This window comes from Eubalaena glacialis, chromosome 3 (genome assembly GCF_028564815.1).
Source record: "Eubalaena glacialis isolate mEubGla1 chromosome 3, mEubGla1.1.hap2.+ XY, whole genome shotgun sequence".
In the NCBI taxonomy this organism is placed as follows: Eukaryota; Metazoa; Chordata; class Mammalia; order Artiodactyla; family Balaenidae; genus Eubalaena; species Eubalaena glacialis.
The window spans coordinates 134,783,275-134,798,609 of NC_083718.1; the positions used below are offsets into that span (position 1 = coordinate 134,783,275).

The window sequence follows — 15,335 nt, forward strand, 5'->3', positions numbered from 1 at the left end:
TTAATTGTTTCCAGATGCTCCAGCAGCTCTGTCAAATGCCCAACAGTAATATTTCAAAATGCTAAAGCACATCAGATTTTGCTAGGCCCACATTTTATTCTGGAGGACCTCACTCCTGCACCCAGTATAGCCAGCTCCAGTATGGGCAGATAGCTCTGTCACTGTGATGCACACATGGCTTCCACAGATACTCATTTGCTACTCCACTGAATTGGGCTCTGGTTTCGTGGATCTCATACCTTCCTTCTTTTGGTTCACTCTCACATCCTCTAGTAGAAACCTGGGAGTCACCTGTGACTCATTTTTCTCCTTACCCAGAAATCAAGATATCAAACAGATGACCAAACCCAGTAAATTCTGCCTCCCCAAATCCTCTCCAATCTGTGTCCATTGTGTAATCTTTAGGGTCACTACCCTGGGCCAGGCCACCATCACCTCTCAGATTCCTGCAAGCTCTGCCTAATTGGTCTCCTTGCCTCTGGGCTTAACCTTTTATGTCTATTCTTAGTGCAGCTAGAACTATCTTTCTAAAATATATATCTGATCTTGCTGCTACCCAGATAAAACTTTAAATGAATTTCCACAAATTTCAGTATAAAATTCAAACTCTATATCTTAGCATGGAAGGCCTTTACAATTTCTCCAGCCTCATTTCTCCCCTTGTCTCTTTTGCACTACATATTTAAGCAATACTTAACCTACAGTTTCTTATTTATCTGTGTCTTAGTTGCAATGATATTCCTCAGGGGGAATGCCACTGAATGTTTCCAAAACACCCATTGTTTCCCACCCATCATAGTAGACAGCATGCAACATACTTGATGCAATTACTTGTTCCATGTCTGTTTTTCTTGCTAAAGAGTACCTAAATCCATTCAGTCATTATTTTCCCAGTGACTAGCAAGTATCTGGCACATAGTAAGTATTTTTTCATGAAGAAATTAATGAATATACATACTCAGTTGCAAACTCAATTTCCTATAGGACCTAGATGGGTAACTTCATCGTTGGGGGCAGCCTGAGTGGGATCTGTGGGAAACTAGATCTGCTCCATCAAAAGAGCCCATTGATATGAGACACTAAGTCCCACCTAACTGCTACCACCTGAGCATATGGACACCTCAGATCTTCCTTTTTTTTTTTTTAAAAAAATAGAGGCCAGGAATCTGGACTTTTTTTGTAAAAGTCGATATTTTACAAGTTGGCTACAGCTCAGTTTCAAAAATAGGCCAAACAAAACATGGCTGCTTGTTTCTGATCTCTGGTTGAAAGATAGGTTTGTATTGCCAGCCCTGCTCTGATGAGGCTCAGTTTGAGATCTCTCAGCATCTTTTGGGGTCTTTGTGAGAATGCTCGGCTGATAGCTCACATTTTGCATCTAAAGCAGAATTTGTCATGTTTTTGTACACAATAGCCCCTTCCAATATATTTTTAATAATATCATTTTTAATATCATTTTAATTGTATCAGTTCTCTAGTTTGAAAATCATATCATCCTTGATTCCTCCTTCTTGTTTATCCTCCAGTCTAGACAAATGCTGAATTCTAGAAGGAAGGTCTTCTTTCAGATTAGTCAAGTGGAAAGGACATGGGATTTGGAGTAACATTCTATTGCTAGTCCATAGTTTCTATTCTATGGACTTTGCCATTTTCTACTTGTATAACATTTGGTAAATTCTTTTAAACTCATTGTGCTTCAGTGTCCTTGGACTTAAAATTAGGATAACGAAACTTATTTGTCAGAGTTGCTCTAAGGACAAAAGAGCTACTTCATATGAAGTGCCTAGCACAGAGTAGATGCTCAATAAATGTTGAATTTCCTGTCTTCTGCTCTTTTCTTACCTCTTCCATCTGTCTTCTTTTCCTTTTCTACTGCTAATACACTGGTCCAGGCATGTGAGCTAATATGAGTTTAGAGGAACTTGGCTTTTGCATCTGTTTCTCAACTACCTGCCACTTCAAGGAAAAACTTCACAAAATATAGGTAATTTATATACTTAAGAACCTTAATTCCTTTGTAAATTATATTCCTCTGTAACCCTAAGCTTCACATACCTCATTCTCCCAGGCTCTCAGCTCACAGTAGGATTGCCACTTGCCATCTTCTTGGCTCACTGATTCCAGTATTTCTTTAACATATTGAGACCACTATCATTTGAATTAAATTTCAATATCCATCATGTCCCTTAAGTCCTAACAACCATCATCATCTGTACCCATATTTTCTTTCTTCTCTCTTATTAAAATGGATGAAATGTGCCTGTTCCTCTCAAAGGCGACCCCTTCATGCATTCTGTGAATCCTGTGTCCTTTTGCCTTCAGGACTTTGCTCATATAATTATCCCATCAATTTCCTTCATTTAGTTTCTCCCCCCTTTCTTCTAATTTATTCTCATTAGTGTACAAATATGCTTTAATGTCATTGATCTTAAAAAACAAATAAACAAAAGCTTATTTTGACCTCAAACTTCTCTCTAGCTTGTCTCATTTCTCTGCTTTCTCTCAGCAAAACCTCTTAAGAGAGATGTATATATCATATATATATATATCCACCATTGTCTCTTCAAGCCACTTCATTGGGTTTCCACCCAACTACTCCTATCAAGGTCACCAATTACTTCTATACTAGCAAATACAATGGTACCTCTTCTGATCTAAGTCAATTTCTTCTCTTAAAACATCTCTGTTCTTAGCTTCCATGACAACAGCACATGGGTTCCTCCAATATCCATAGCAACTCTTTCTCTCCTTGCTTTCCTAATTTATCAATGGCAACTCTTTCTAAATCCCTTTTCAGGCTTTAATCTCCTATCTCCCAAATCCATTCTAATAGCAAATCCTATTAAATTTACCTACAGAGCATGCTTCTATTTTCTTCACTACCACCAATCTAGTTGAAACTACCAACTTCTCACCCAAATAACTACTGTAGCCTCTAATCTCCTTGATTCCACTCTTAACTTACCACAATGTATTCCCACATTGCACCCAAAGTGGTATTTTAAAAATATATATATAAGTTATTTAATATCACCATTAAAAAAATTCTTCAGTGGCCCCCTATCTCACTTTGGATAAAATCTTAAGCCCTTTCCTGGCTTGCTTGAACTTACAGGATTTAGCCCCACTGTCTATCTACATCTCCTACTGCACCTTATACAGCTTTCTCTTCACTCATTACACATCCATCTTCTTTCTGTTCTTTGAACATGCCTCACTTATTCCTACCCTAGAGTATTTCCTCTGCCTGGAATGCTCTTTCTCAGATCTGCATGGTTGATTCCCCCTATCATCCAAAGCACAACATAAAAGGTCACTCCTTAGAGAGGCATTTACTGTCCTCTCAACCTAAAGTAGTCTCTCAGCAATTTCCCTGCTTTAGTTTCATCATGATACTTGCCATTATCTAACATTTTCTCTTAAATATTATTTTCATTCCTTTTTTGCAGCAATGTAACTTTTTGTGAGAACAGGAAGTTGTTGGTCTTGCTCAATAATGTATCTCCAGCTCTAGAAGAGTTGTCTACACATATTTGATACCCAAGAAAGGTTTGCTGAATGAATGAGCAAATCAATGGATATATTTTACCTGAAGTTTGTTTTTTATATAATTTCCCAAAAACTGGTAGTAAAAATCAGCAAATGAGTTTCATTCTAATTGAAATTTCACTGAGATTTGATATTTGGATAAAGGTTAGCAATAAATGATGGGATGAGTAAGTCTTTAGCTGGAAGATAAAACAGTTCAAAAACTGACTGGACTACTACAGAAGTCCCAGTTTCTCACTGACACACATAATAAAGAGTTGTTGATACTATCAACTTTTGAAACAATAAAACATTGTAAACAAAAATAGAAATCTGAGTAAGAAAAAAGTATCTAAAATTTTCCACATATAAACAATGTTTTTTACAAATTTGTCCTTCATCTTATTTTCCTTTGGGCCCCTAGAGAGTCCATCTACATTATTTATTTATTGAAAAAAAAAAAAAAACCTACGCATTTGAATGCCAAAATGATTGCAATAAAAGAACAGATTTGGATAAAGTCGTTTCAGGCAAGAGATTAAACAGAGTCAGATTTTGATTATTTATGCATCACTCATGTGACAGTTTTATTTTGGACATGGTTTTTTATCATATTCAGATGAATTCTATACCTTTGGCGCTGGAGGACAGAATAAATTCACACTATGCACACTGAACACCTTTGAGGGAGTGAGAGAGTTGGAAAAGGTCATTCTTTTCACCTTTATTGGATCTTCAGAGAGCCCTCCATAGATATATGTGGAGCTACTTATGTAACATGCCATGGTTATAGACAATTCTATGTTTCTACAAGACAAACACTTAAGGGACTACCTGTTAATGTGAAATTTGTTTTTTAAAAATGAGGCAACTTTATTAAAGAAGTGGCAGCTTTTATATTCTACATTTGCAAATTTAGCCCATGTTTAATCTAGAGCAAAGCTTTTCATATTTTTTACACATGACAATTGTTTAATCAGCAACTATAGTGATTCAAGTAGTTTCTTTTACTTTGAAAGATTCCTCTTGAGTAGAAGAAAAAAATAATCAATGATCATTCAAGCTTTGATAAACAAATCATAATTACGAACAAGCAACTCAGAATTTGTCCCCCTAAAATATTTCTTCTCTGGCTCCTTTGATGTCATTAGACTTCTCACAAAATAAGCAAGTGTCCTTGATTTCAAACAATTTTATTTAAAGGTGTAAGAAAAACATGGCTTCAGGCTCCCAAATTCTAAGTAGCAGACACCAGTGAATTAAAAGAAGAAAGAATCAATAAAATTGCAGATATATGATGTGTAGAATACGGGAGGACACTCTGGTTTTTTTTGGCTTGTCTGGAATCCATTTCCCTTTTTTCATTAGAACCTCAACCTTCTTTTTAAGAGCATCCTTAATTGTATAATAATATTTTGGGAGGCATCTGGAATTTGAAGCTTGAATAAATGTCATGGTTACATGGGGGTGTTTGGAGGTACACTCCTCACAAGAGCAGCAGTGTGTGGTCCGTACTGTCACTGTGCTGTGAATTCTGTGCAGCAACTCAGAGCTCTCTTGGTTTCTACCCTTTTTTTTTTCATGTAAAGGTCTTCAGGCTCCTATTGATTTTGAGCCTGAGATATATTTTGAATAAATGTTCATCTTTACCATACCTTTTTATGGCCTATAATAAAAAAACAAAAATCAAAACAAAAACTGACACAACTGTAAATCCATATTAAATAGTAAATCATAGCCATTTGTTGACCAATTAACATTTTTCTGTTATTGTAGTACTGTATTTGTCTAAATTTGTGTTAAAGAAGCCAATCAACTTCATTAAACATATGCCCTTTCTTATCAAAATAAGCTATTTCTCTTAGCTCAAGAGTTATATATCACTTTGCCATTTTTATAGGGATTTCATGTACTTTATATTATTTGGTGCTCACTGTACTCCTAGGAGATGCGCAGAAATAAATCTAATGCAGAAGAGGAAGCTAAGGTTCAAAGGGGTTAAGTAAGACGTCTGAAGTCACATGATGAGGTCGTGTCAGAACTTGTGTTAAACCTAGGTCTTCTCTCTTCAGAACTTACATTTACTGTAATACTTCTGTGATAATAACCAGTAACTACAGTCACTACTCTGTTTGTCAGAATCCTTCCTTATATTGTTCATCATTTTTATCTATTTAAAATGAATCTCAGATGAGTGAATCACAAAACGTTAAGTGTGAAAGGAATCTTAGAGGGCTTTTTCCACCCTCTACCACCATACATGTAAAAGTATGTTCTTTGACATCCCTCCTTTGACTGCTTCTAGAGTCAAAGAGCACATTCCTTAACTTGGGAAAATATTATGTCAAAGCTCTATTTTATATGGATAAAGTACTTAGAGTTTGGGAGTAAGAAAAAAATGCAGAGTGTACTATATTAAGTAGTGGATTATGGAGGAGCCACAAAAATTATCTCACCTCACTTCAACCCCAAGAATCAGCATCAAAAGTTAAGAAAAAGAAAAAAACCAAATTAAATGAGAGAGTTTGAATTTCTCTGTTCTCTGCAGGTATGTGCCCACATTTCCTGTCCTTCCTTACCTCTGGCCACTGTCAGAGGTCTTACTCTGCAAAATAATACACATTGTTTCAGAGGGAGCTATGCTGATGTTTTATAACAGTGAAAACTTATTTCGCAGTATCTTACTACTGGTTAACACTATTGAATTGTACTCGAAATCTTCTAGAGATATAATTAAGCCTAAAGTTTTGTTGGGGGAGTAAGTGGCAGTGGTGGGCATTGTTATTTTGTGTAAGATAATGGGTAAAGCTTCTCTAGGAAGGTGATACTTCAGCAAAGACCTGAAGGAAATGAAGGAGCAGGCCATGTAGAAGAGCAGCGCTAGCAGAGGAAAGAGTGGGGACCAAATCTCTGAGTGGAGAGCTTGCTTGGCTTTCATGTGTAGGCTCAGCACAAACAGCTCCAACATAGTTGTCAGAACCTGTTCATTGGTCATTAACTTGGAGCTCTATTTTACCTGCTGGCTGCTGGCAAATGATTCAGGTGCGTTTCTGTTGCTCATTTATTTTCTTAAGAGTCCGTGGGGATTTCTTCCATTTCATGGCCAATGACTGGATCCATGCCATGACAAAATTTTCACCAGTCTAAAATATCCCTCTTTGATAAATTTTTGTCTGCTTTATATTGGATGATCAATGTCTTAGCTATACAGCCCTGCATGAGTGGCCAACACAGAATTGTGAGCACCATGCAAGTGTTTTTCAGTAGCCCTTGCCTGGCACCTGGCTTCTCAATGTCTGTCTTCTTCCCAGAAGAAGCAACTGCAGATATGGAGGTGCTTTTTTATTACTAGCATCTCTTAGCTCACTGACAATATTCTACACTAGATATAATATTGTTAAGATGATGAAGCATCTGGGAAGCATGTCCTTGAAAAGCGGTCTAAGGAACTTGGAAACTTGTCTTGGAAAACAGAACTCTAAGGCAAAACAGTACTCTAAGGAACTCTATGAATTCCTTTAAAATATTTTAAGGATCAAGGCAGTAATGCCAGAAGAATAATTCCTCATCCAGGGAAGGCAGGCCTTAATAATCTTAGTAGCACTCTGAGTGCCCAGCCAAGTTTTAGATGGATAGATAGGTGAATGGATCTACACCATTAACATACTGCAGAACTTTCTAACAGTCAGAACTTTCCAATAATACAATGGTCTACTTCTTAACTGAGTGACTTCTTCCATAATAGAAAGGTTCATGAAGAGGTTGGATGACTATTATAATAGAAATAAGAGGTAGACATTTCTGCACTGAGGGGAAAGTTGGACTAGTTACTAGCAATAGGTTCTTGGAAAGCAGTGGTCCCTGCCAACACTCATGGGGCACAAAGCAAAACTTTAGTGATACATTTTGACTTGTTACTGTAGCATAATCTATTCTATCCTAACTAACACATAGTCTTTGGTTTTAGTTTTGGATAGGAATTTAATATCCCATGTGGCCTAAGAGAAGTTAATTAACTTTTCTGGCCTTGATTTGCTTATTATAATAATTGAGGGCTTAAATAAAATAATTTCCAAAGTTGCATTCACTCAAAAATGACATAACGTGATTCTGTGACTCAAGAAAATTCTCTGGGGAAGTGGTGGTATTAGCCCTCATAAATGTGCAGGTGTAGCTGTTTGGGTCAGTAACCTATCACCCACTATGGGCAGAGGATTGTTTTTCTAGAAGCTGTCTTTGGAGATTTCAGTTAGAAATGACATCATGCCACAACATTTTTTGATGGAGAGTCAATACCCAGAACTATCTTGAAATGTTACAAAATCTTACTATTGTACCCAGGGTAATTAACATGGAAAATTTCCTTTATCTGTGGTACGAGAAAGATAAATACAAATTATTGATTTTTTTCTGTTCCAGGTACTCCACAAACATTATCACACCAAGTACCCTACCCTCCTATGTATCTACCTATATATTTATCTATCTATCTATCTGTCTAATCCCAGGAGTTGATGATATTATTTTCCCAGCTAAACAGTTTCTCCCAGTTTCTGAAGAAACTGAGGCTTTCAGAAAATAAAATACTTTCCCAACCAATTAGCAGTGCTAGGATCTAATCCCAGGTTTGTCTGAGTCCAAAGCCTAAGTTCTTAATCTCTAAAATACTTCTGGATAGTTTATATGGGGAAAACTTTGTAAGTACAGTACTGCCGATTTAGTCCCGTCCTCTTTTATACATGGATAAATTAACCTCTTCTACCAAATTCACTCTGTGTCTTTCAATTTTGGTCACATATTGACTTTACCAAAATTATTTCTTTAATCTTTTTTAAAGTTCCTCTTCAGTTTCAAGAAGTTTCTCTGTAGGTTTTCTCTTTATTGCTCTTTTTTTTCACATTTGTCTTCCCACTCTATTACTTCATATGTAATATACATCTGTGATCATCTCTTACTCTGTCTATAATTTTAAGTTTCCAGTTCCAAATAACAAGCAAAGCAGTACTAAATTATAAGCTGTGTGGATTTCTATCACTGTGTGAAAGGCATGTTATTTTGTATTTTTACCTTTTACTACAAAAAATTAAGCAACACAGATTGAACTATTCCTAATCAAAACACTACCTGTTCTTTCATATCTATTTTTTGCATCTTTTCTGACACACTCTTGACATTCTTTTCCTAATGCTATTAACCTTGACTCTGTTATCTACCTGCTTTATAAGAATGTACAGTACAGACTCTTGGCCAGCTAGAACATTCTCAGTATAAAATATCTGAATGAAAATAATTTTTAAAATGTATAAAAGGTAATTCTTGCCGTAATGTAATAGCAAGAATACAAATGGTTATCTCATTACTCAATAAATCTGAAATCACAATTGTAATAATGTCAAAATAATACCAAGAAAACAGTAAAATAAGATGGCAGACAAAAAATACTTTATTTAATCTAACTTTGAAAGGTTTAAATCCCCTAAGGGCTCAATACTTTGCCTACAAGTCCTTACAAACTTTGATTAAGAGGAACTTTTCCTCGTAAAACAGCGATTTTATAGCATTTTGTTTGTAGTGTGCATTGTGGTAATCTCTCCAACAGTTCTTCCATCTCATTTCCTTGTGTTGCTGCCAGTAACCACAACTCCACAGAGGTGGCCCATCATTGTTTAACCCTATCAGAGTAATCTCATTTTTCTTGACATAGTGGATCCCATAGCAAATGGACTGGATCAACAATGAACATGTGACACAATTAAGGTCAATGAGACCTAAGGACAAGTTAACTGAAGAATTCTGGGGGAGACACTTCTCGTCCTTCTCAGAAAAAGAAAGAGTTTTCAGAAGCCAAAAATTTCTAATTTGGGATGCTGTGGACGTGAACACAAGAACAGTTCTAGCCATTCTGCCGCATGAGAGAAAGCCAGCCTCAGAATAAAGCTGATCCCACACAAAGCAAATAGAAACATACCAAGTCTGGAGCTTGTTCTGAGATGCATTTTCCACTTATGTGAGCCAATCAAGCCTATTTCTCGTTTAAATCAGTTTGGATTGGGTTTTGTATTACTTGAAACACACATAATGAGCCCTAATTGATATGTCAGTCCTTCTGTTTCTTAATTTACCTACTTTTCTAATAATGCACAAATATATCCATGTATTATTATAATCAAATCTCAAAGTCAGATAATTTAGATCATATCTCAATATCAGATACTTTAGAAGAAAGGAACTTACAGGGCTGTTTTAGGAAACTAATAATATTGAACCTTGGGAGTCAAAGAAACCTTGAGAGATTATGTGAAAGGTCTTTAAAATACATAAAGCATACCAATAACAAAAGATAACCATTTCTCCTGAATTCTAATACATTGCAAAAGTGTTATTAAATCCTTGGTTCACTTGTATTATTTTTATTTATTGTTAATCCAAGCTCTCTTCATTAAGCCCCTAGTGACTGACTTGATATGTAAAACTCTCCAATGGCATTTTCTGCCTGATGCATCAGGTCAAACAATGCTGTGTGACTCTCAAGACCTTTCATAATCTGGGTTCCCTCTGCTCTCCCTACTCTCCCTACATATGTCAGCACTCGCCCACTTGCACCTGCAGCTGCAGACTCTTCACAGCTTTGCTGCTCCTCTCCTCCCCCTCTACATATTTTCCATCTTAGTTTTTGCATCTGTGCTTTTTGGTCAGGCCCTTCCCCATCCCCTCCAAGAGTGGAACTCTTCTCTATACATAAGCTCTACCACAGGATTTGGTTCTTTGGTTCTGATTATACTTTATTGTGTATTCACCTCTAACGCTTCAGTTTTCTCTGTGATTAGGTTGTCAGATCCTTGAGAGCAAGGGTTGAAATTTATTTCTATTAGAACCCCCCTAAAGCTTCAAATACTGTGTAGCAGAGTAGATATTAACTGAGTATGTACTCGATTAATTAACCATGTTTTTACTATTTGTCTTACAGATTCTGTTGCATGCATCTAGAAAACGATTTTAAATGGCTGGATTGCCTTAGGGCTGCCAGATTTAGTAAATAAAAATATAAAATGCCCAGTTAAATTTTAATTTCAAAGAAATAACAAACTGTTTTGTGTTTTAGTATAAGTACATCCAATGCAATATTTGGGATAGAATTATACTGAAAAATGGCCTGTTTTTTTAGTTTAAAATTTAAACTCTACTGGATGTCCTTTATTTCATCTGGCAATTCTAGATTGACCTGACCTAAAACAAACAAAACTTTGTGCTTAATTTCTTAAATTAGAGCTAAATGCCACATTTATGAATTGCTTAACCTTATATAGTCTTACTAATCAAGTCCTATAGTACATGAAGTTCTCTGCATTGTTTCATCTAGCAGTGACAACACATAGATTGAGTATCCATTATGTGAAAGTCACCATGTATCCTCCTGTACAGGGAGGCAAAGATGAATAAGAATGAAAGATTCATCTAAGATGAATAAGATCTTTCCCTCTACCCTCAAGTAGTTCATAGCCTGGTGGAAGACACAGCCCATTTCAGTCCAGCCTCCACTTATGTGCAATCTGGATGTTAATCCATATGGCCAAATTTTTTTTAGGCCTGACTCAGCCCTCCTGGGCAAAGATTCAAGATGACACTGTACACATAGGTTGTCAAAAATGAAGGATATTGGTTTTGAAGTACACATTAAATAGTTCCTGTCTCTGAAGTGTTATATAAACTCCATAATCCATCATCCTAAATGAAAACAATTATTCAAAAATCCTTTTGATCAGAACATTTTACTCTGCTTTTGATATTAAGTTAGTTTTTATGATGGGAGATTTTTTTTTCTGGTTCTTGGATATTTAACATGCATTTTTTTTTAGCGTAAGCAATGGAAATGTATTGCATGACATTTTCCCCCTCTTAGCCATTAAGTTCTTCACGGGTGAATGCCATTCCAGCTACTTAATCTGAGTCACTTATTTAGGTGAACAATAGGATCCAATGATTTAGATTTTGAACCTTCTGCTGTGTGGCCTTAGTCTGCTTTAGCTAATCTCTCCAATGTTTTCTAGTCATAGGAGACATTTTCTTTGCATATAGCACAACGTCATAATGGCAGTGTGTGTGTATGTGTGTGTAAAGTTTGACATTAGTTAAAAAATTTTAGCTACACTATATTTATAAGTTGTATGCCATAGAAATTCAGTGATGTTTGTAATAACCAAAGATTTCAAATTCTAGAAATAACAGCATGTTTTTTATAATAGTATACTTGACTCTTTGTGTGTGTGTGTGTGTGTGTGTGTGTATGTAAAAGCATTTCTTAGACTTATAACATATAATTCAAGGCTTTAAAACAATGTCACCTTAACATACAACATACAAATTTTCAGTTCTGGAATAGAGAGTACCATCTTTTCCCTTTCTTTTCTAAACATAAGCTATTGATCTCAACCCACCAACCTGTTATTTTCTTGGAGATCATCTTAAGTAAAAATAAAAAGGCATATTACATAAAATGATGATTGCAATGGAGCTCAGTTGGTTATTGGCATATTACATGAAGTTGCAAATGGAGTCGCGTTAAAAGGTAATGAGAATATTGGGAAAAGTTATATTAATTTGAATGATTTGTCAATTACCTAGATAGAAGGCTGTAGTTAGCGTTATCATTATGCCAAGTCTCTGGAGTTATGAAATACTCATTTGAAGTACATATTTTAGGTTGTCAAAAATTACCTTTGGTAGCTCTTCAATTTGATTGGCATCTAGGTAAAGTTCCTCTAATGTCCGTTCAAAGTTAAAGACCTCCTTTGGCACCTGCTGAAGGCTGCAGTGGGAGTAATCTAAAACTGAGATGATTTCTTCTTCACCTCGGAAACATCGGCACGGCACCAGACGGCCGATGATTTTCCGCTTGGTGGTCATCTCCAGGCACTGCACTAGAGAAAAACAGAAAAAAACCACCGCTTAACCACCTGCCTTTGGAAGGCATTCTTATAATATTTAAAGCTTAGAAATTTACTTATGTTGGATATTTTATAATTATATAATGCCTTAAAAAAGTTTACATAAGACATGCACATGCAGTAGATCATTTAATCCTTAAACAGCTCTCCAAGGTATGTAAAGACATGTTTTTATTCCCATTTAACAAATAAAGAAATGGATTCAGAAAGGGTCAGAATCCCATCATCACACAGTTTGGGAATGGCAGAACTGGGCCAGAATACAATCCTGACTTAACGCAATGCTTACACTCACATTTGAAACATGGAACTATAATATGATTTTTTAAAATTTTATACAAATTGCAGTGCAGAACAGAAACCTCCAGAATTTGTTGGAAAAAAGCACATTTCTCTCATTTCTGTGAAATAGTCAAGTTTTACCCATAAGGTTTATGATATCCTCTTTTTGACCCAAATTTGTTCCATTAATCAATAATTATTTATTAAATAACTAATATGCTCCAAACATTGAACTAGGTACTGGGGATAGAGAGATGAATTGAACAAAGCTCCTGTTGGAGCTACAGTTGTATTGGTTATTCACTTCAGAATAAGAATCTGTGCCTATGAATCCTTTTATTTTAATGGGAGAAAACAATCATAGCAGAAATTTCTGTGACATCCTGGCATGTCTTTCTCTAGGTTAAAATGACCAAATGCCATGAAATCTTGCACAAAATTGGTATCATGGCATCTATAACACTTTATTAAAGTTACTGTTTTTCATGTTATTCTTTCCCTAGACTGCAAGGCTATTGAGGGTAGAAACTGTGTTTTGTTCATTTTTACATTTGTATCCGTTCTTGACATATAGTAGATATTCAATAACAAACGTAAAATGAACAAATCAGTTCATGAATGAATAGATGGATACATTTGGGACTCTCTCCCCAACCACCAACATATACTGATAATTTGCTTGAAAAATTTCTCATTCTAACTAAAATGTCACTATCTCTGTGAATGTCTCCCCAGGATAAATGAATAGCGTCTTCCTCTGAGCTCCCAGGGCACTAATCATATTGCTTCCTACTTATGTGTACTATTTCCTTGTGTACTGGGTGAGTTCTTGAAGGAGAGGATCTTGTCTTGTTCATCTTTGAATTCACAATAACAGTACACAGTTTGCCATCTGCAGAAATAGTACTGAATGAGCATCAATTTGAAACTTGCATTTTATTCATTGATTTGTTTTTACTTATCAGCATAAACCTATTGCCAAAAGAGAAAGTAGTGATAGTTCACAAAAATAATATAGCATTTTGTTTTGCAATGGCTTAGATTAAATCAAATTTGGAGGCAAATGAATACAGTATGCTTAAGAGATGTTGAAAGTTCAGCCCAAAGCCATTTTTATTCCTTCTTTTACTTATGAAATTAATAAAATTATATTTTGGGACAGGTTCATGAGTCAGCTCTTATAGAAGGTTATAAGAACATGGTAATCTTTAGAAGGTTTAACTAAAAACATTAAGAAGATGGTCTTTCCTCTCCATTACTTTCTATCTCTTGAACTCCTACACTTCTCCTTTCTGGGAGCTTGAATCACAAGGTTTTGTAACTTTTATTTTACTCGACTTTCCTTGAAAGCCCTGATTGTAGGTTGGTCTCTACATGGGATCTAGCACGTATCAAGCAGCTAGTAAATGCATCTAATAAATATATGACATATATTAGGTACCTAGTAAATATTTTTTGAGGTTATTGCAGTTGTAAAGGTAAGTGATGATGGCTCAGACTATGATAGTGGCAGTGAGGATGGGGAGAAGTGATAGACTGGAAAGGTATTTAAGAAGGAGAATCCAAAGTGTGGGTAATGGATTAGATGAGAGGTGGAAGGGGTGCTGTGGGGAGAGGGAGAAGTCTTGAAAAATTCCTAGGTTTTTAATTTATCACTAGTTGCCACATTGACTACCCAGCTGTGATGCCGTCGAGCTGACTCAAGGTGTGTATCCTGTCTGTCTCTATGACTCACAGGTGAGGAATCAATTGTTCATATGTTGTTTTTGCCCAGTTCCTTGCACTCACACTTTTGTGCTGAACCTTGTAGCTATTTCTTTATACCCATCTGTTGCTGCAATTGCAAATTTTTTATTATGAAGAGAAAAAAGAGAATATCCAGGCCTGGACCTAAACCATTTGGCCACAGTGTCCACTGTCCACTAAGACTTTTGCAATTTAATTCACTTAGGACTGCTTTCCCTTTTGTTGATCAAAAAAGTAGGCTCTTCTGGTCATCTTTTCAGTCCCTTGTCTCATTCTTACAATGTGCTGAGCTTTCCCCCGACCCAACTTCTCTTTCCTTCAATCCCACTGAACTCTGAAATTGTGCCTTATGTCATGATCAATAACTTCATTGATCCTCTCCACTGAAGGCTCCCTCCCCTTCATAGTCTCAACTAAAACATGGTTCACTTATAGCCTTTAAAAGTGGAGCATGCCGATTTTCTCATACCTTAAACACTTCAAGGTTGGAAAGTGGAATTGATATCCTCCCTTGCTCTCTAAAAATTATTAATCTTCTCTCATCCTAAAAAAAGTCCTGCTCCTCTGATGGTCTCATTACCTGGTAGTAACATCTTTCTACTCTTTCTCATATCATTCATTACCACCTCTAGAACCCATTGATGACTTTGGTATCTGATTCATGGACTATCTCTCAATCGGAACTCCTTCCATTCCTGATTTATGCTCCCTACACATTATAGCTTTCAACTTTTTTTCCATCTGAAATTTCTAAGTAACTTGATTGTAGTGCTACTCCATGATTTTTCCCTTGCAGATATCTAGTATGTAACATGGTAGTTTACCTTTCTTCTA

At 36.0% G+C, this 15,335-nt stretch overlaps 1 protein-coding gene across 2 annotated transcripts in view; it reads right to left on the minus strand.

Moving 5' to 3' along the window:
• The window catches only part of LRRC7 (leucine rich repeat containing 7), a 384,748-nt gene that overhangs the window by 304,455 nt on the left and 64,958 nt on the right, over nt 1-15,335 (minus strand). For both annotated transcript variants that reach the window (XM_061186459.1, XM_061186458.1), the window contains exon 2: nt 12,244-12,446. In XM_061186459.1, coding sequence (XP_061042442.1) covers nt 12,244-12,446 — 203 coding nt within the window. The remainder of the gene's footprint in view (nt 1-12,243; nt 12,447-15,335) is intronic.